Below are 20,382 nucleotides of genomic sequence, written 5' to 3' on the forward strand. Positions count from 1 at the left end.
TGTCTCTACTGGAAGTCCGCAGGTATTGGTTCTTGGCCCTATGCAATTTAAGATTTTTATCGATGATCTAGAAGAAAATATAAAATCATCACTGATAAAATTGCAGATGACCCACAAATTGGAGGCATGGTAAATAATGAAGAGGACAGGTCACTCATACAGAGATATCTGGATTGGTTGGTAAACTGGGCACAAGCAAACAATCTGTGTTTTAATAAAGCTAAATGTAAATGTCTCCATTTAGAAAGAAAGCATACAGGCCATACTTCCAGGCTGAGGGACTCAATCCTGGGAAGCAGTGACTCTGAAAAAGATTTGGGGGTCATAGTGGATAATCAGCTGAACATGAGGTCCCAGTGTGATGCTGTGGCCTGAAAGTCACTAATGCAATACCTCAGATGTATAACCAGGGGAATCTCGAGTAGGAGAAGAGAGGTTATTTTACTTCTGGTGCAAGCACTGCTGGAATCCTGTGTCCAGTTCTGGTGCCCACAATTCAAGAAGGATGATACATTGGACAGGGTCCAGAAAAGAGCCACGAGAATGATTAAAGGATTAGAAAACCTGCCTGATAGTGATAAACTCAAGGAGCTCAGTCTGTTTAGCTCAACAAAGAGAAGGTTAAGGGGTGACTTGATCATGATCTATAAGTATCTGCATGGAGAACAAATATTTAATAATGGGCTCTTCACTCTGGCAGCAGCCTAAGGTCTAACGATCCAATGGCTGGAAGTGGAAGCTAGACAAATTCAGACTGGAAATAAGACGTTAATATTTAACAGAGTAATTACCCATTGAAACAATTTACCCAGGGTCATGGTGGATTCTCAATTGCTGACGATTTTTAAATCAATAGTGGTGGTTTTTCTAAAAGCTCTGCTCTAGGAATTATTGTGAGGCAGTTTTCTGGTCTGCGCTGTACAGGGGGTCAGACAAGGTGATCACAATGATCCCTTTTCGTCTTGGAGTCTGAGATAAACCTGGATACTGAATGTGAGGGCTGTACCCCAGCAGCCAAACCCATCCTCTTGATGCTCTCCAGAGAGGCCTGTTGGATCTAAGCAAGGAGTTAATTTGCTGCAGGGAAAGGATTAGGGTGTGAAAAGAGGATGGAGAGAGAGAGACAGGGAAGAAAAACAACTGGAGAAAAACACCTGTAGTTTCCCCGCAGCGGTGTGGGAGGGTGGTTGCTGAGTTGCCTCTGCCCTTGTTAATTTTGCCCTCTGGGTGCCTGGAGCCGCCCTTCTCTCTGGGGAAGGGGCAGGTGAGTCCTGCTGCTCTTACCTGGTCATACCCATGCCAGGGACAAACAAGACTTCATCTTGTCCCAGTGTGCTGGAGGGCGAACGGAGGAAGGAAATAAGACGCCAGCTGCTGCACAGGTGGAGGGAGAAGGGCAGGAATTGGAGCTTTCTGGGCTGAGCCGTGGCACAGTTCGGGACTTCATCTTGTGAATGTGAATGGGCTTGGGCAATGGCGCTGAGCCAGAGCTTTTCCCACTGGTAACCAGGGCCCTGAGCATCCTCCTGCCCTCTCTCCAGCTGGCTGCTTCTAGGCAAGGAGCGACCGGCACAGCGGAGTGATCTGCTGGCCATGGAAAGCGTCTTGGTGAGTAACAGAGTTCTCTCTGTAACAGCCCTGCCATGGTGAGATCCGCCTTGCCTGTTCTGTACCGGCATTGAGGCCACATGGTGCCCTGTGGAGTAATGCACTGAGGAGGAGCAGGGAAAATTGGTAGGAAGGATCAGCATGGTGCTGGCCACTTAAAGACAGGGGCTTCTCCTCAACGAGGGTCCTCAGCTCAGGTCTCACCCAGTCTATGGCACATGGGTGGCACACGGAGATCATGCGCTAAGGGGCTTCTCAGCCACTGTGATCGTCAGAGCGCTTTGTGAGAGGCCCTCTGCTGGGTCCCTCTGCTTTCACCACAACTGGCTGTAGAGCTCCGTGAAGCAGCCAGTGCCCTATGAATCAGAGCCGGAGAACCCTGGAGTGAAGAGTTGGTAAAGCTGATGATCTGTTCAGAGCTGCACAGAGCCTACTTTAGAACTGGGTGGGCACACAGGAGAGTTGGAAAAGCATTGGGAAGCACAAAGGGTCTGTCAGACTGGGCATGAGGGGAATGCAGTTGGCTGGGCAGCCAGCACCACCTCTCTTCCCTGTTATATCCTGGTTCCCCTGCCCTGTGCTCCCACCTTCCCCCGGGGTTCATTTAAAGAAGCACTCTTGGGCATTTAAAAGAGTGGGGTGAGAGAGGCATGGATGATGGTGGGATAGGTGATGGTTTCTGCACCAAGTCTGAGACAGCAAGAGACCAAGCCATCAATGGAGTTGCAGCAGGTGTGGTCTGGCCCCTTAAATCCCTGGCCCGAATCATATCACAGGTGGCTCAGTCCTTCATCCTTCCAAGGGGCTGCAGAGATACTGACTTCGAGGCAGTGCATAATGTGTGGCTGGATCTTGCTGGTTCCGCCTGGGTTTTAAGGACCCAGGGGGAGGAAGGTGCAGTACATTGATCTGGGAGCTAGGAACTCCTGCCTTCTAATCCCATCTCTGCTGCTAAATCATTTGCTTCTCTCTTGTGCCTCAATCTCCCCATCTCTAAAATGGGACCAATGAACTATTGCCCAGGATGGGGTGAATTTTAAGGATTTAATATTGGTAACATGCTTTGAATTCATGCTTGTAAGTGGTGGGGATTTGCTTGGCAGTCCTTATCCAGAATATCCCCCACCCCCAATGCACACAGTTGTACTGTGCTCTGCTCAACTGCTTCCCTCCACCCCAGAAGTGGCTGCATTTTAGTGATGCTGTATGTTACACATCGAGGTGCTCTGGAGTCCATCTGGACAGGAGCATCTAGAAATATAAAATGAATATGTTGTTCCATGTATTTAGTTACTGTTAATAACCCAACCTCGGAGATGAAAATATTAATCAGTCACACTCGAAAGAAGCGGAGGACATTGCAGAAGTTATGGGGTTAACTGGAAAGCTACTTCTCTATGTTTGTGTGACAGGTAATGATGCAACAGCTTAGCCATCTGAGCAACTGCCCCCCTGAAAATGCGACATTCTTTGTTGCAATCCCAGACTGTACCTCTGTCCTTCCCCACAGACCTGCTTCTATGTCATTTGCAAGTGACTGAGATCAAAGCTGATCCCCCTATTTGGAGTCAGGAAGGAATTTCCCCCAGGTCAGATTGACAGAGACCCTGGAGGGGTTTCGCCTTCCTTTGCAGCATGGGCATGGGTCACTTGCTGGTTTGAACTAGTGTAAATGGTGAATTGTCTGTAACTTGAAGTCTTTAAACTATGATTTGAGGAGATCAGTAACTAAGCCAGAGTTTAGGGATCTATTACAGGAGTGGGTGAGTGAGGTTCTGTGTCCTGTGATGTGCAGGAGGTCAGAACAGATGATCATGCTGGTTCCTTCTGGCTTTAAAGGCTGAGTTAATTACAATGATCTCCCTATGCCACATTTCTGTGTAGTGCTGTTACAGCCCATTTAGATTTCTGACATTCTCTGAGTTTCATTTCCCCCCTTTTGCAGATGGGAAAACTGAGGCACAGAGCGGGGATGTGACTTGCCCCACAATACCTAGTTAGTCAATTGCGGAGCTGGGAACTGAACTTAGCTCTCCTGACTTCTCTGATCTCTCTTAGCCAATGTGACGGGCTGAATTATTCTCCAGCCAGAGCTCCCTTGCAACTAGTTCCTCGAAAATGGTCAATTACTAAGCTGAGTTGTTTAGTTCCAAGTGCGTGCTGAAGTCACATATCATTGTTTCTCTTGCCTGATTGGATAAGCATCACTCTCACAATCAGGTGCCTGGTGCAGATAGTCCTGTGGAATTCACTTCTCCTCACCTCTTCTGTTCCTTGTACATATTCTTAAGAAGTGAGCATGATAGGGACTTAGATATGAACCAAAGGATACAGCTTGTTCCCATCCACCTAGCAGGGTTTGAACCTCAGAATACCAGTGCCACAGCACAGCCCCCTAGCACTTGAGCTAAAGGAGTGACTCCATTTGCTGGCAGTGGTGGTAGGTTGTTATTCTTCTGGTGGACCAGCCTCTAGAGCAGAGGTGGGCAAACTATGGCCCGCAGGGCCATCCTGTCTGGCCCCTGGCCCCTTCCCTGCTGCCCTCCCTCCCCCGCAGCCTCAGCTCACCATGCTGGCAGCACCCTCCGCGGGGGGTGGGGGTGCACTTCAGGGGCAGGGGAGCAGGCGGGCAGTGCAGGTGGCAGGAGTGCGGGGAATGCGGCCGGAGGACTCAGGAGGAGCACTGGGTGGCTATGCAGCCGGCTGGAGAGGGCGCTTTGAAGAAGAAACCAACGTTTCTCTCCGGCTGCACGGCTGCCCTTGCTCCTCCTGAGTCCTCCACCCATGTTTGCAGGGACACGTTCTGAAAGGGTCGGGGTGGGTGGAGTGTTGGATAGGTGGTGGGGTCCTGGGGGGGGTATGGATGGGGGCAGGGTAGTCAGGAGACAGGGAGTGGGGGGTGTGTGGATACGGGGTGGGGTCCCAGGGGGGTGGTTAGGGGCAGGGGGTCATGGGAGGGGACAGTTAGGGGACAAGGAGCGGAGAGGTTCGATGGGTTAGGGGGGCAGGGGCCAGGCTGTTTGGGGGGCACAGCCTTCCCTACCCAGCCCTCCATACTGTTTCGCAGCCCCAATGTGGCCTTCAGGCCAAGTTTGTCCACCCCTGCCCTAGAGGGACCGTACCCAGCTCTTTGCCACTGTGAATGCTCTGAGCTGTTCTCCCCACTGCAGGCTGTTGCTATATCTGGCAGGGCCCTTCTGAGCAACTGTGCCTGAGCCCGGCACCAGCCCCCACCTTGTTTTTTGTTCTTTAAAGAGCATCCCTGGCTGGTTTCCAGCCCCATTTGGCTCTAATGCAGTCAAGGTGCTGTGAAATATCCAAGCTGTGAATTCAATCAGGCGTGCTTAATGAAATCTGGGGAGCTAATTAGTCAGCAGGTAATTAGGCAGTGCCACCACCTTTCTCCTGAGGCGGCATGTGTTATGTTAAGCAGGGAACTGCAATCTCTGAGCCTGGAAGGGGAGGAGTAATGGAAAGAGGGGTTCCCAGCCAGCAGCAAGTCTCTCTCATCCCCCATTCCAACATACTTCTGTTTCCTGGCAATTCTGCTGCTCAGAGAGAGAATGGCAGTGTGGGGGTGAGGCTGAGTCTGAAAAGAGCTGCTGGATCCAAAATGAGGGAGCGCGGTGGGTGAGGAGGTGGCCTGTGACAGCCTGTCTACCTGCGGGAATTTCAGTTCCCTGACTCGGGTTCTGATGTCTTCTGTGCGACGCCCTGGACAGGGGTTTGCCTCAGCTGCAGACTCCGGAGGCAAGACCTTGTGTATGTAACCCTTCTGCCCATCTGAGTTGGCAGCAACAAGGGCCGGGTTCAGTATCCAGGGGTTCCATTTCAATAACACAATGCAAACCGGCTCGAGCCCTCACCCAGTGACCTGGGGCAATTACATACCACCCCCTCTGGGCACCTCTAGGAGGCAATATTTCCCCACTCACAAGCACGGAGTCTGAGTGTAGCAAAAATCCTTTTAATAAAGGAGGGAAACAATGCGGCATCACGTTGGAGAAATGCCACAAACAGGATTATAACACAAACCATAAGCAAAAACCCACCTCCAAGTACATTTGGCAATGTCCTTTCCCCCTTAGGGTCTTAAGCCCAATCACCCCAAAGTCCAACAACCCAAAAGTCTCTGGTCAGTGCCACTCCAGAGTTCAAAAGTTTATCTGCAGAGTTTTACCCCCCTAGCCCAGGTGGAAATGGGGGGGCCACACACAGGGTGTTAAGGGGCACCTTACGTGGGCCAGGACCAACTGCTCTGCCTCTCTGTCGAGTTCTGCTGCAGCCTTCACCACGACCAGCTCCACTGCTCCTCCAGCTGTCACTGCAAACCACTCTACTCCACTCACTGTTCCATGGGCTGCTCCAACATGCTGCAAACTGCTCCGCTCTGCCAGCCACTTAGTGATAGATCTTCAAGCTCCCCCATTAGTTAACACAGCACTCAATGATCTCAACTCACTAAGCTTAGCTCTTTTAGTGAGTTCAGCTTGTAGTAGGGGAGCCCTGGTGCTGGTGCACCATTAGCCCAATGTGAATTCAGCTCAGCAGCCTCTAGATAGACTCCTAATGGAATCAAAATTAGTTCTGCTCTTTAACAGGGGAGAGAGGAAGCTGTGCAATTAGTGTTCCAAGCCCTCAAAAGGCACCTCTGCCATCAGGTACACACACCAATCCCCCTCCCTCCCCTTCAATGGGTTTTGGCACCCATGTCCCTTGTCTAGCAAGTGCTACTTAATTGATGTTGAGACATCTCTGTCATAAAGCAATCTCATAGTTCCTCATTCACATAATCAGGGTGACAACACTTTATTCCACCTGCCCCAATAACAAAGAAATTGGGGATCCCAGAGCTGTCAAAATAACCATCCCAGGTTGCCATGGGCTATGCTAGGTGGGGTGGGTGTGCCAATGCAAATACCTAAAATTCCTTTCCACACTCCCCATAACTCACCACCAGATGTCAGGGTACAGCTCATCCTGACTCTTACATCTACGTCCCTTAATCTCTCTCCTCATCTGTAAAGGGGAAGAATAAAACTTCAGCTTCCTCTCACTGTCTTGTCCCTTTAAGCTGTAAACTCTTGGATGCAGGGACTGGCTCTTGCTGTGTATATGTACAGCATCTAGCACAGAGGAGGGGAGATCTAACCGGAGGCCTCTTAGCACTGACGTAAAAAACCAACAACAATCCAATGGTGGCAAGGGCTGACAGTATGGGGGGCAGAAGGGAGAGTTCAAGCCAGCCTGGCCCCCCTAAATGGGAAAGAACCACTGGATGCCAGAAGCTCGAGCCCGTATCCTTGAGCCAAATTCATTGTTGGGTAGCTCCAACCAATTGACAGCCGTGGGGAGGAGCTGGGTTCTGCTCTCAGGTATATCCCTGGAGTAATTCCACAGACCTCAATGGAGCGATTCTGGCTTTACTTCAGCATAGCAGAGCCAGATACATCCAGGTTACATGAGTTTGTGAGTTCTCCAGGAATAGCCGCCCTGCAGATCTCGGGATGCTACTAGCTACTCGTAGGAGGGACGTGATCTGATGGCTAAATCGGGACTGAGATTCAGGATGTCTGGCTCCTCTCTGGGAGGAAAAGTGCTCTAGTGGCTAGAGCAGGAAGTGGAATTCAGAACGCCTGGGTGCAGCTGGCCACGCTCCAGGGATTTGGGTTCACAGGGGATTTTGGTATTTGTTCCAATTTGGAATGAAAGCAAATTTACTGAAATTTCCTAGCAAATTGGAGAGCCCCAAAAAATTCCATTCTAAACCCCCACACGATGGCGTTTGTGAAAGATGCATGTGAAATTGAGCGTCTGTGGCTGCTATTGCCTAGCACGCATAAAACTGAGGAGAACATCAATTCTGTTCAGCAGAAAGGAGCTTGCCATTCTCAGGCAGCCCAGTCCCCACCTCTAGCCAGGGCTCCAGCAGCTTGCGGGCTCCTTTTCAAGGAGCTGGTGCTGGGAGCCTGCCAGCGGCACAGCTCTGGCTCCAGATGGGGGTTACACAGAGGCATACCCACCACTGTGTCACTCTCTGCCCCTCACAGCAACCCAACTGGAGGGAGATAATCAACAAGAAGCTGAAGTTCCCCAGTGAGCTCCTTGATGCCATCCAGGAGGGGGATCTGTTGCGGGTGCAGCAGCTGCTGCAGGGGAGAGATGGGATCCTGCAACAGCAGGCTGACAGTGAGGACCGTGTGTGGCGGGAAGCCCTCAACCTGGCCATCCGCATGGGTGGTGGGGAGATCACCGGGACCCTGCTGCGCTATGTCAAGTTTGACTTCCGCCAGATCCACGAGGCCCTGCTGGTCGCCGTGGACACCAACCAGCCCCAGGTGGTGAAGATGCTGCTGGACCAGTTGGACCAGGAGAAGAGCATCAAGATGGACATCAAGTCCTTCTCCTTGGCCTTCTTCGACCGCTCCATCGACAACGCCCGCTTCGCCCCCGGCGTGACACCACTCACCCTGGCCTGCGAGAAGGACCTCTATGAGATCGTGGAGATGCTGGTGCAGAAAGGCCACACCATCCCCCGGCCCCACAGGATCTCCTGCACCTGCCTGGAGTGCAGCAACGGCCGCAAGTACGACCTGCTCAAGTTTTCCCTCTTCCGCATCAACACCTACAAGGGCATCGCCAGCCGGGCCTACCTCTCCATCGCCAGCAAGGATGCCATTCTGACCGCCTTCAAGCTCAGCCGGGAGCTGCAGCGCCTCTCCTGCAAGGAGCCAGAGTTCAAGGTGAGGCTGGGGTCTCCGTTCCACTCTTCGTCCATCCTTGTTCTGCAGGTAGACGTGGTTGTGTGCTCAGAATACAGGGTTCCTCATCCCCTGGGGTGACTGGTCTGCAGGACCCAGGGAGCGAAGAGAGGCAGGTGCAACATGCTAGACTTCAATGGAGTTACACCTGCTTCTACCAGCTCTGAATTTGCACCCTGGGGGTTTAACACAGTCATCGTCCCTCCCCAATGTGAACCGGGGGTGGGGACGAATTTTGCCTCCCCCCGATTCCACTCCAGGGAGATGTTCAAACATGCTCATCCTGGCACCCACAGGAGCCGAATCCTCTGTTGAACCTGGCTGAAATATTTGCCCCTCTCCCACCCTGCAGCGGGGAGTTCCACAGGTTAATTTTACATATGTACATGTGCAGCCCTCTCACTCTGAGCACCTCTTGTTGTGCTGTTATGGGAGGGGCCCCACAGAAATGGCCCCTCTTGACTACGGTCATACAGTCATAGAAATGTAGGGCTGGAAGGGACCTTGAGAGGTCAGCAACTCCAGCCCCCTGCGCAAATGAAGGAGGCAAAGCTGTGACCAATCAGAGGCAAAGAGCACAAGGAAAATACTTGCAGCAGTAGAAGGGGACGGGACCTGCCCTCAGGTACTGTCCCCTCGTGCCCCCTCTTGTTCCCTTCCCACAGCCAGAGTACCTCAACCTGGAGCTCCTGAGCCAGGAGTTTGCTTTTGAGCTGCTGGGGATGTGCCGTAACCAGAGCGAGGTGACAGCCGTGCTGAACGACCTGGGGGACAGTGAGGAGGAGGAGCTGGAATGCCAGGCCTTCGAGGAGGGCATCCCCAACCTCGCCCGGCTCCGGCTGGCTGTCAACTACAACCAGAAGAGGGTGAGTCCAAGGAGGAGACTGGGAGGGTTTGGTGTCCCTAGGTGGCGCTCAGCACTGAGCCAATACCTCAGCATAGCACTAGGGAGCGCCGCAGGCACAGTCTTTCAGATGAGACGTCACTAACGATCCCTGGGAGTCAGGGTGTGAACCCCGGAGTCCTGGTTCCAGGGTGCATCGTTCCTCTCTAAATTCCCCCCTCGAATATCACTTGGATGTGGGATCATCCTTCACCCCATGCCCATAGCCCTCGTGCAGTGCAACTATGCAGCGTCTAAACCATGTGCCACCCAAGAGGTGGCTGCATGTCACTGGTAGGTGAGGGCTCCTTAGAAACAGAGAGTGCCTGTGTACGGCTTTGGGATCTTTTGGGCTGAAAGGGCTGGGGCAACAGAAAGCTACTGGTGGTTATTAATATTTTTGTTCCCAACTGACTGATCTCCTCCCATCTTGTCCTTCTGGATCAGTTTGTTGCCCATCCCATCTGCCAACAAGTGCTGTCATCCATCTGGTGCGGGAACCTATCAGGCTGGCGTGGAAGCAACACGCTCTGGAAGTTCTTTGTCTCCTGTTCCATCTTCCTGACCATGCCCCTCCTGTGCCTGGTGTACTGGATTGCCCCAAAGTCGCGGGTGAGCAGCCTTCCAGGCCACGATGAGACTCAACAAGGGGGCAGATTCTCCCTTATCTGCTACTGCAGGGTTCTTACATCTCCTTCTGGTGCAGCTGGTGCTGGGCCCTCAGAGACCAGAGACTGGCTAGAGAGACCTCAGATCTCATCCAGGCTGGCAATCCCTACGTGCCCATGTAAACTTGATTGCAATTCTACTGATTTCTCTCCCTAGAACTGAACCAACAATGTGTGGGTGTGAATTATCCACCCATTTCCAATGAATTTGAACTCCACCATATATGTGCCCCTTCTGAGTTTATTCTCCATTGTTCCAGCACTTCAGATTTGCTGCTGCAAATGCTTGGGTAGGGAGAGTTTTATGCTTAAATATTCCCCCTCGCTCAACTGTATGTTGCATATTGTGCCCCAGTCTGCCTGGGGAGATCCTTATACAACACACTGGCTAAGTGTGTGTTGTGGCCTCTGCTAGTGGCTGTTTCACTGTAGGGTAACAGTCTACTATTGCTGTCTGCTAATAGAGTCCCTCCCTTAGCTATGCATGGTGGTGCTGATGATCCAATGAGATGCAGTTGTTGTGTCTGTGCAGCCCACCTCCAGTGAGTTCAATGGGTCCCTGTGCAGGCCAGGATGAGCGTGGGGCTGTGGGTCTCTTCCCTCCAGAGGGGGAATTGGCAGCTGTGGGACTCTTTGCAGCCCTGAGGTGTAACACTGCCTGTGCCTCCCTGGGCAGGTTGGCAAAATGCTGAAGATCCCAGTGATCAAGTTCCTCCTCCACTTGGCCTCCTACCTCTGGTTCCTGATCTTCCTGCTTGTGGAGTCCTTGTTCCTGGAACACAAGCTTCACATCTTCTTGGGACGCAATCAGACCGTGTGGGAGAACTCTCGGCACATGGTCTGGGTGGCTGGTAGGTCGCGGGAAGAGCTGCCGGCCAGAGTCCAACTGTTCCTGTCACTTGGCAGGGGACTACAAAAGCACAGGATTCAAGGAGAAACAGGTGTCTGCTGCTGTCTTAAGTAGGGTACTTAGGCCCTGTGTCAACTGTCTGCACCCCAGGGAATCCCACACTCTGGGCACAGCCCCCCTCCATCCCTCTGGGAACAGCCCCCCTGCCTCCCCGAATCTCTCTGGGAACAGCCCCCCCATCCCTGAATCCCTCTGGGCACAGCCCCTCTGCCCCCCCAAATTCCTCTGGGCACAGCCCCCCTCCATTCCTCTGGGAACAGCCCTCCTGCCTCCCCGAATCTCTCTGGGTGCAGCCCTTCTGACCTCTGAATCCCTCTGGGCATAGCTGCCCTGCCTCCCTGAATCCCTCTGGGCACAGCCCCCCCATTCCTCTGGCCACAGCAATTCTGACCTCTGAATCCCTCTGGGCACAGTCTCCCGCCCCATCCCAATGTGTAGCAGCGGGAGCTGGGTCTAGAGGCGTGAAGCGGGGTTTCCTCTCCAGGGCTGACTGAATTCTTGCTGCCTCTGGTGAGACGGCCAGCATAGGGCCTGGTGGCAGTTCCTAGAGGGACATGCACCCGTCTGGGACTGGACCGAGACCTCTCACTGCCCGCGCTGAAGCCAGCACAGAGGCAGCGGCTGTTAATAAACTTCAGTCCCAAATCCAGCCCCCTGAAGGGCTTTGTGTCCCTAAGGTCTTCTCAGTACCTACATAGACAGGATGTTTCAGGGCAGATAGACGCGGGGAGAGAAATTAGCCTCCAGTAGGCAACGTTGTCTGAATGTGCCATGCCCAGGGCTCTGGGGAAGAGAGAACAGCCAACAGGAATGAGTTGGGTGGATGGTTTCCCTGGCCCTGGTACGATGCAATAATCAATTAGCTCTGAAGGGAGCCGCACTCTCCCATTGGAATCGGCTGAGCTGAGCCCCTAGGGTCGGAATCCTCCCATGTGCACTGGCAGTGATCGCCTGCCACAGGCTACGTGCTCCCGGGGCTGTTTTTCTTTTTAAGCCCAGTGCCCAAGGGGATGGGGCTGAAAGGGCTGGAGGCACCGATCCGTGGGGAAGGGATAAGAGGACTAAGGGCTGGATGCTGCATCCGTTGCAGTCAATGGTGAAACCCGCCCCATGGGGGCAAGGCTGGGTGCTGGGTCAGTCTACGGCCTGGGAGTGGCCTGCAGACCTCTCCAGAGTGCGAATCCCCGGAGTGGAGCATTTAGGGGGGCATATGGGGGTGTAGCTAGGAGTCATCATGACTTGTATCGTGGAAGCCCCCGAAGTCCCCAGCTGTGATCAAGACCTTGCTGTGCCGGGTGCTGTAGAAACACTCTGCCCATGGGAGCTGACGGGGCAGAGAAGCAAGACAGACGAGGGAGAAGAAGAAAGGATGATTCCTCCCTCCTCCTCCCCCCAATTTGCAGAGGGGAAAGCTCTGCCCAGAGGCTGAATCCAACCTGCCCCCTGGGGAGGTGTCAGCCCAAGAGGGCTTGGTGCTTACGTGCCATCCCGCCCTGGCAGGCTTCTTCTGGTACGAGTGCAAGGAGGTGTGGATCGAGGGGCTGCACAGCTACCTCCTGGATTTGTGGAACTGCCTGGACATTGTCATCCTCAGCCTGTACCTGGCCTCCTTTGCCCTGCGGGTGCTGGTCGCCGAGAGGGGCTACCTGCACTGCCTGGACGCCCCTTCCTCGCCGGAGTGCTACTACTTCACCAGAGCCGGTGAGGAGCCACCGCCGGGGTGCCCCGGCTTTGATCTCAGCCTCCTTCCGCCCCCTCCAGCCACTGGCCCAGCCCTGCTCCTCCCGCTCGGTGTGTCTAGTGCTCCACGTTCATCCCCAGAATGGCTATTGCATGGCTCTGCTTCACTCCCTCCTGCCCCACTGCTGGGCCTCGGCCTTGCCCTGCAGAGACACATCTCTCCGGGGGAGAGGAGCTCTCTACGGCCTATTCACTCCTTGGCCTCTTACCAACAAGGAGGCCTGTCAGTGCTGGCAGGGACAGTGGCTTTGTGACTGGCTTTGGATCATTGTCCCAGCCCCCCTCTTGCCTGAGCCGTCCCATCCCCTCTGTTCAACCTCCTCATACCCTGCTTTGAAAGATTTCCCTTTCCAGCTCATGGCTGGACCTTTTCCTCCCCTCACAAGTCACTGGCTCGATGTGAAGGAATCAGGAGATGAAAATCTCTGGCCTGTGTTAGCTGGGTGATCAGACTCGGATCTCTCTGGCCCCACAAGCTGGGAATCCGTCAATTCCCTGCCCAAGCGGTGCTCTGAGAACACATCACCTCCCCTATTTACTGACGTTAGCAGAGAAGCAGCATTTCTGAAAGAAAACGTGATCGTTATAATACAGTAAATTAAAATACGGCCACTCGAATGAACCAGGAAATTCTCCCCAGCCACCAGCAGGGGTCAGCGTCAGGCCGTTCTGCAGGGAGCAAATCTGCAGTGTTCTGGTTGTAGGAATCTGGCATAAAGTGGTAAGAGCTGGGCCGTGGTAGTTATGATTATTTCATGCTGGTGAACACTGATGGAGGAGGGGGGTTGAGGAGCCCGCCTTGGGGGCAGCATTTGCTTTTGGGGAGCTAACTGGAGTATGGCTGTAACTCTGGAATGACAATTATAGGTACTTTTATACGGCAAGTCTGTGTCATTATCCTTATGTTACCAATGGGGAAACTGAGGCACAGGGCAGGACAGGGACTCACCCAGCAGGCCAGTGATGGAGCCAGGAATAGCCCTCAGCCCCAGAGCCTTATCCAGTAGGCCTCACGAACAAGCCTCCCGCGCCCCCCCCCGCCGCCCCCCCCCGCCTTCCGTCTCTGTGTCTCTGAAGTTTCTCTCCCCATGTTCAGGACGGCACGAGTGGCAGCCTGAAGACCCCCAGTTCGTGGCCGAGGTGCTGTTTGCGGTGACCAGCATGCTGAGCTTCACCCGCCTGGCCTACATCCTCCCTGCCCATGAGTCCCTGGGCACCCTGCAGATCTCCATTGGGAAGATGATTGACGACATGATCCGGTAGGGGCTGAATCCCTTCCACCCTCTGCCCCCTCCCACCTTGGGCAATGAGCTGCAGGGCAGTCTAGGGGGCTGGCACTGCATATTATCCACTGGCAGCTGCCTTGCATGTTGCCCCATATTGCCCTGGCAGGATGCCTTAGCCCCATCCCTGTGGATCCACGTCCATGGCTTGGTCTATACTTAGGTTGCTGTAGCTACAACAGAGCCAGGGTGTGAAAAAACCACCCCTCTGACTGAGACCCCTGTGCCAGCCTACCCTTGGGCACAGGTCCAGCTAGGTTCACGAAAGAACACTTGGGGCGGCAGTGCTCCTATGGCAACGGAAAACCCCTTCCTTGACTGACAGCCTCATCTCCACAATGGGGTTGTCATAGGTCTCACCCCCACTCTGAACTTTAGGGTACGGATGTGGGGACCTGCATGAACACCTCTAAGCTGAACTACCAGCTTAGATCTGGTCTTGCTGCCACCATCCAGATTTCTAAGTTACCTGGAAAACTCTCTCCCCCCCACCCCAAAACCTTTCCTTCCCTGAGTAGCCTTGAGAGACTCCTACACCAAGTCCTTGGTGAACACTGATCCAAGTCCCTTGGATCTTAAAACAAGGAGAATTTAACCATCCCCCCTCCTTTCCCCTACCAATTCCTGGTGAGTCCAGATCCAATCCTCTTGGATTTTAAAACAAGGAAAAATTAATCAGATTCTTAAAAAGAAGGCTTTTAATTAAAGAAAAGAAAGGTAAAAGGAAAAACCTCTGGGAGATAGCATACAGCTGATCTCACAGACAACAGATTTAAAACACAGGATGTTTCCCTGGGCAAAAACCTTAATACACACAAGAATACCCATTTGATAATTCCCCTAATTGCACAAAGACAAGTTACAAAAGAAAATAAACATAAACCTATTTATTCCTTTCTAAAACTTACTGCTCTGATAAGAGGCTGGTTCCTTGATCTTTTCCACTCCGGCTGAAACTGAAACTGACTAAACAAAGGAAACTTCCCTCCTTCCTTTTGAAACATCTTGTTCCCCCATTGGTTCCTCTGGTCAGGTGTCAGCTAGGCTAGGTGAACTTCTTAACCCTTTACAGGTAAAAGAGGCATTAACCCTTACATATCGGAGGGGAAGCCGTGTTAGTCTTGATCTGTAAAAGCAGCAAAGAATCCTGTGGCACCTTATAGACTAACAGACGTTTTGGAGCATGAGCTTTTGTGGGTGAATACCCATTTCGTCAGATGCACGTAGTGGAAATTTCCAGGGGCCTTCACCCCTTCAAAAGGATTTTATCCCTAAACTTAACCTCGACAGCTACCCAGCCGAGGCACTGAGAGGGGTCTGCTAGCCCCAGCCTGCACTGCGGCCAACATGTCCTGAGAGCTAGAGCCAGGGGGCCCACTTCAACTCCCCCACAGTGACTCTCTCAGCAAGTGCTGGCACCTTGGGCTGCAAATTTAGCAGCCTTTAGCACTGCCTCTGTATAGGGTTGCCACCTTTCTAATTGCTGGTAACCAGACCCCCCAAGCCCCTTGCCCCGCCTCTTCCCCCAAGAGCCCTGCCCACCTCATCCCTTGAGGCCACGCCCCTCTCCACCTCTTCCCCAAGACTCCACCCCTGCCCCGCCTCTTCCCCCCAACGACCCCGCCCCACAGCTTTTCCTTTGTGGAACACTCCAGCGTTCCCTGGATTATTCTTTCTCCGAACCTGTCTCGGCTCCTCAGGAGAACTGGTTGAGAACATTTCCAAGAAAAACAATTAAATTTACTGAAATGGTTCATTGAAAACTTTCCAATAATGTTCCAATTTTTTTACTTTTTTCACTTTCTCCCCCACACCATTTTTGCCACTGAATGAGGAGAAAGGGAGAGAAAGAGGAGAAACCAGTTAACAAAAAAAAAATAATTCAGTTTCTGGTTTTCTGGTTTTTGTTTGGTCGATAAAATGCTGAAACTCTAAAAAAATAACCCAACGTAATAATTTTCCTCGCAACTTTCATAGTTCTGTAAAAAAAGGATATTTTTGGTTGAAAATAGATTTGAACAAAACCAAGTTCAGCCAGCTCGGCACAGAATGATCTCTTTGCTAAAGTAGCTGATCCCTAGGCTGTGAAAGGCAGTGCTGGATGGCCGATGGCAAAAGGCCCTGGATGAGGACTCAGAAGAATGTGGGTTCAATTCCCGCTCCCAGCAGCAGAAACCCCCCTTCCCCCCCTGGGGGGTCCCCCCTTTATTTGGAAACCTGGGGGTTGGCAGCCAAGCCTCCGCACAGCCTAGTGGGAGGGACCACTGGACCCAGGACCAAATGAACACGAGGGACAACAAATGAGAAAACCAGGGAGTGAGGTTAAGGTGCATAGTTTCAAAATGAGGGTACCCCAAATGGGGAACACTGAGCAGAGAACCCCAGACAGCACCAAAACTGCTCTGCAAGGTGTTCAGGAGCCAGTGGACACTACCCCAGTGAACCCTACCTGGTGACTATAGTAGGGTGGTTACCCCACTCCTGCCCTGAAGGGCTTAACAGACCCTGGCAGATGGCTTGTGCCAGGGGAAAGGCTGGACTGATTGGAAAGCAGCTACCGCTTGGCTGGCTAATGAGGCCCAGCTTGGCCCTTAATAGCAAGGCTGTGGAGCCGAGAAAACCAAGAGGAGTCTCTCTGCAGGCCTGGGAAGAGAGCAAGAGCCTGGCTGCCTACTGGAAGTGAATCACGTCTGGAGGGGAGAGCCACAGGGGAGCTCCAGCGGCAACTCCCAGGTGAAAGGCCGATTGCGAGGTAATCTGGAGGCAGAGGAAGGCAGCAGGTCCGAACCCCTTGTCTATGATAGAGTAGTTTTTACCCTGCACTCTGCCCAGGGGGTGGGGGTTTGATGATGACTGACAAATAGCCCAGACTGAGGGCAAGTGGGGATTAAGGGTTGGGGGTTTCCCAGAGAGGGGAGACCCATTAGAGACTGGTGGGGTATTACCAGAGGGCAGCCCTCGGTAAAGGGCACCAGGGTCTGGAGGTTCACGGGGCCAGCCTGAAAAGCAGACACTAGCCTGCAAGAGGGCACCCAGGCTGGGAGAGCTAAGTCCCTGAAGACAACCACAGGAGGCACGCCAGGTGCACTGTGCCCCATTACAGTGACCTGGGCAAGTTACTTTGTTGCCTCAAGTTTCCCACAGGTCAATGGGGAATTAATCCTGGCTCGTGTAGGCTGAGCTGACTAACATCTCTCAGGTGCTCATGTAAACTAGGGTGACTCACTGGAACAAACGTGCGTGGTGCGGTTTTTGCGGAGCATGACATCACCTGACTGAAAGTAGAAGAGGGACTTTGGTGTGGGAATGATGTTAAACGGCAAGGCAGCGTCAGGCCCTCCCTGAAGTAGACAGGTAGGCTTGGAGGCGGGCGAACTTCCAACCCATCCGCATCGTCCTGCAAAAGCAAAGCGGGGGTAGGGGCGAAAGCAAGGTTGTTGATTACGTTGGGAGCCAATCCTGCTCCTGCGTTGGGCGCATCAGAGAACCTTTGAGGCCATGTGTGACTTCCCACCCGCTCCTCTAGAAGCCCCCATGGTCACCACCATTCACTACCAGAGCCATGGCCAGCTGGTCTCACGACCTGCCCCAATAAATAATGGGTGAAAATGGTATTTTAAACGGCATCGGCACATTGCCAGGGGAAGGGACATCTATCACGGCGGAGAGCCATGGGACTGAGACTCTGGGACGGAGGCCAGCTTCGGTTCCTGGGAACTGGCTGTAAACTCATAAAAATCACAGTGTGGCGCTAGCTGGTGTGACACCTGGGCATTCAGCTGGTGGGTGGGGCCTGATCCACTTAAGGTGCACCCAGGGACCCTTCCCCAGATGCCCCAGCCATTGTTCAGCACTGGGCAAGGAGCAGGCTGCTCGGTGAAAGGAAAAAGTGCTCTCAAACCAAAGGACCATGCTAGGCCCAGTGGGGAAGCTGGCACCAACGCAAGAGCTGTGCCCAGTGCAGGTCATCAGAAGAGGGACTCATACGACCGCTGCAACAGAGGGGAATTTCACCTTTGTACACGAAGGGCCCCAGTGCATGTGTGAAGGAGAAATGCCCAGCCACTCTGGATGGGGCACCAGACAGGGCACAGCAATACTATACCAACAGGATTAAAATGCAGCACTTCTGGGGTGGGGCACCTCAGCCCTCTCGATAGGGGCACAAGCAATACGACAAAACAATAGGGAATTTGTATTTTGATGGTGTTTGGGGGAGGAAGGAGGAGGGAAGATTTAGGGAGGCTGAAATGGAATTGCCAATGCTTGGTTATTTAACAGGCGGGGAGTTTCCAAGGAGAAGAGAAGCTGCCGTTAAGAGGAGGCCCATTCACCACGGGTCCATTCTGCATCCAGGAGCGGGACCCGGGCTGCAGCCGCACTCCGGCAGGGGCTGCCAGCAGCCGTAAAACCTCTATCTTCTGGAAGGAGTTGGTGATCATGGCATGAGCCATGTTGAGAAGGACGATGACCATGACGATGGTGAACGATCCCGTAGAGCGCTACCGCCCCCAACGAATCTCCACCCAGGCGTACTGGGGCATGTTCCACCACACTGTACTCGCTTCCATCCCGAACATAGTCGCAGAACCAGGAACTGGAACAGTCTCGTTGAAGCTGGACAGAGAGGGGGCGCAAAGACAAGGGCCTGGTTATAAAGCCGGGCAATGCCCCACCCTAACAAGTGTGCAAAGACAGCCGCCAATCCCTGAAGCCACTGACATCAAGCAAACCGCTCCCAGGTGAGGCAGGATTGGCTGTGTGTCCACTAGATCGTCCTGGGTGAGACTGAACTACACAGGACCCTTAAGGATGCACCTGGCAGCATCCACCTGGACCCCCAGGAAGGTTGCTTGAGATGCAATCTGTATTTTCACCCCATTATTCCTTGTTAAATCCCCACCAGCACCCCGCACAACCCCACTCCCTCCTGGAGTGGCCCGACCAATCCCAACACTTGATCACATCCCCTCTGAGTCCTCATCGCTGTCTTCAGCTTCTTTTCCCATAGCCCCCCCCACAGGCTTCTTGGAATCCTCTTCTACTGATAAACCAAGGCCTCCCAGTTCCACCACAGGCTGCATCCGCAGAGCACTCCAAAGTGCTGCCCCTCGTCTGACTCACGCTACACCCATTAACGATCCTGGCATTGCCCCAGAAGGCCAGGGATCGCGGAATACTGCAGGGGCCTTTCACCCTTTCTCTCAGCCTCAGGCATCGCTATGCATCTCCAGCCTGCCCCTGAGCCGGAGGCCCTGGGAAGCCCTGGTTGCACAAGGCCGTACTTCCCCAGACCGCTGGAACTCCTGGTAGAAAACATAGGTGTTGTTGAGTCCGACAGGAACGCAGTGAAATGATCATTGAGGAATGGAACATGAACCTGCGGGGGAAAACCAAAACAGGAGATCAGAGAGGCAGGGAGACGCAACAGCCCTGACCTGGAGGACCTAGTCGATAAGCCCTGTTCATGTGGGGATGGTCCAGTGCCACAAAATCCACCACTGGCCCGCCCCCAGCACCGGCTCCCGTCTCAGCCAGACAAATTACCCCTCTCACACTTTGCTACCGTGGAACACTAAATGGAGACTGTGCTGGCATAGCATAAAAACGGCACACGGGTCCAGACCAAAAGGTCCATCTAGTCCAGTATCCTGTCCTCTGAACAGTTGGCAAATGCCAGGTGTCCTCAGAGGAAATGAACAGAGGGAATCATCAAGTGATCCATCCCATGTTGTCATTCCCAGCTTCTGGCAAACAGAAGGCTAGAGACACCATTCCCTCCCATCCTGGAATAATAGCCATTGATGGACCTGTCCCCTCACATGAACTTCTCTAGTTCTTTTTTGAACCATATTATAGTCTGGCCTCATAACTGTTAGAGGGCTTTCCCTTCACCCCTCTTTGGTGTCTGTCCAATGCAGACAGAAAACAGAAAACCCAGATGCGAAGTTGCAGGCAATGCAATGTTTAATTGCGGTTAGTTCCAGCAAACATGTCCATAGCTCTACACGCTGGCAGAGTCTGTCCAGTGTTCCATTCCCAGCTACTGACACACAGAGCGTTTTCCTCATGTCCCCCTTTCCAGCTCTGACCGCAGAGCTTGCCTGTGTCCCCATTCCCTTTCCCATTTTCCTATTCCCATTTCTCATTTCCCTTCCCCATTCCCCGTTCCTGCCCTCCTCCTCCTATCAGGCCCAACTGTATCTGCAATGCACACACCACAGTCCACCCCTTACAACTTAGGGTCATGTTCCATTTTGGCTCTGGATCTTCCATCTCCACCCCTTTTGTATCCATGGAAGGGATAAGGAGTGAGGTTGTGCTGGCAGTCAGGGGTGGGCATTTCTTTGGTCTTAAATAAAAGCAGCAAGAATTCCTGGTGGCACCTTTAATAGACTAACAGACGTTTTGGGAGGGCGTGAAGCTTTTGTGGTGATACCCATCTTCGTCAGACGCACGTAGTGGAAATTTCCAGGGTAGGTATATATATGCTAGCAAAAGCTAGAGCTAAAGGTTAGTTCAGTCAGGG

General features: G+C 53.0%; 1 protein-coding gene across 1 annotated transcript in view; it reads left to right on the forward strand.

Annotated features, from left to right (window-relative positions):
* Positions 1-20,382, forward strand: part of LOC116832209 (short transient receptor potential channel 2-like) — a 33,625-nt gene that overhangs the window by 2,981 nt on the left and 10,262 nt on the right. The window contains exons 3-8 of the mRNA XM_075067013.1: positions 7,659-8,351; positions 9,035-9,235; positions 9,700-9,864; positions 10,597-10,771; positions 12,331-12,531; positions 13,667-13,829. Of these exons, the coding sequence (XP_074923114.1) occupies positions 7,659-8,351; positions 9,035-9,235; positions 9,700-9,864; positions 10,597-10,771; positions 12,331-12,531; positions 13,667-13,829 (1,598 nt within the window). The remainder of the gene's footprint in view (positions 1-7,658; positions 8,352-9,034; positions 9,236-9,699; positions 9,865-10,596; positions 10,772-12,330; positions 12,532-13,666; positions 13,830-20,382) is intronic.

Source organism: Chelonoidis abingdonii, chromosome 1, assembly GCF_003597395.2.
Source record: "Chelonoidis abingdonii isolate Lonesome George chromosome 1, CheloAbing_2.0, whole genome shotgun sequence".
In the NCBI taxonomy this organism is placed as follows: Eukaryota; Metazoa; Chordata; order Testudines; family Testudinidae; genus Chelonoidis; species Chelonoidis abingdonii.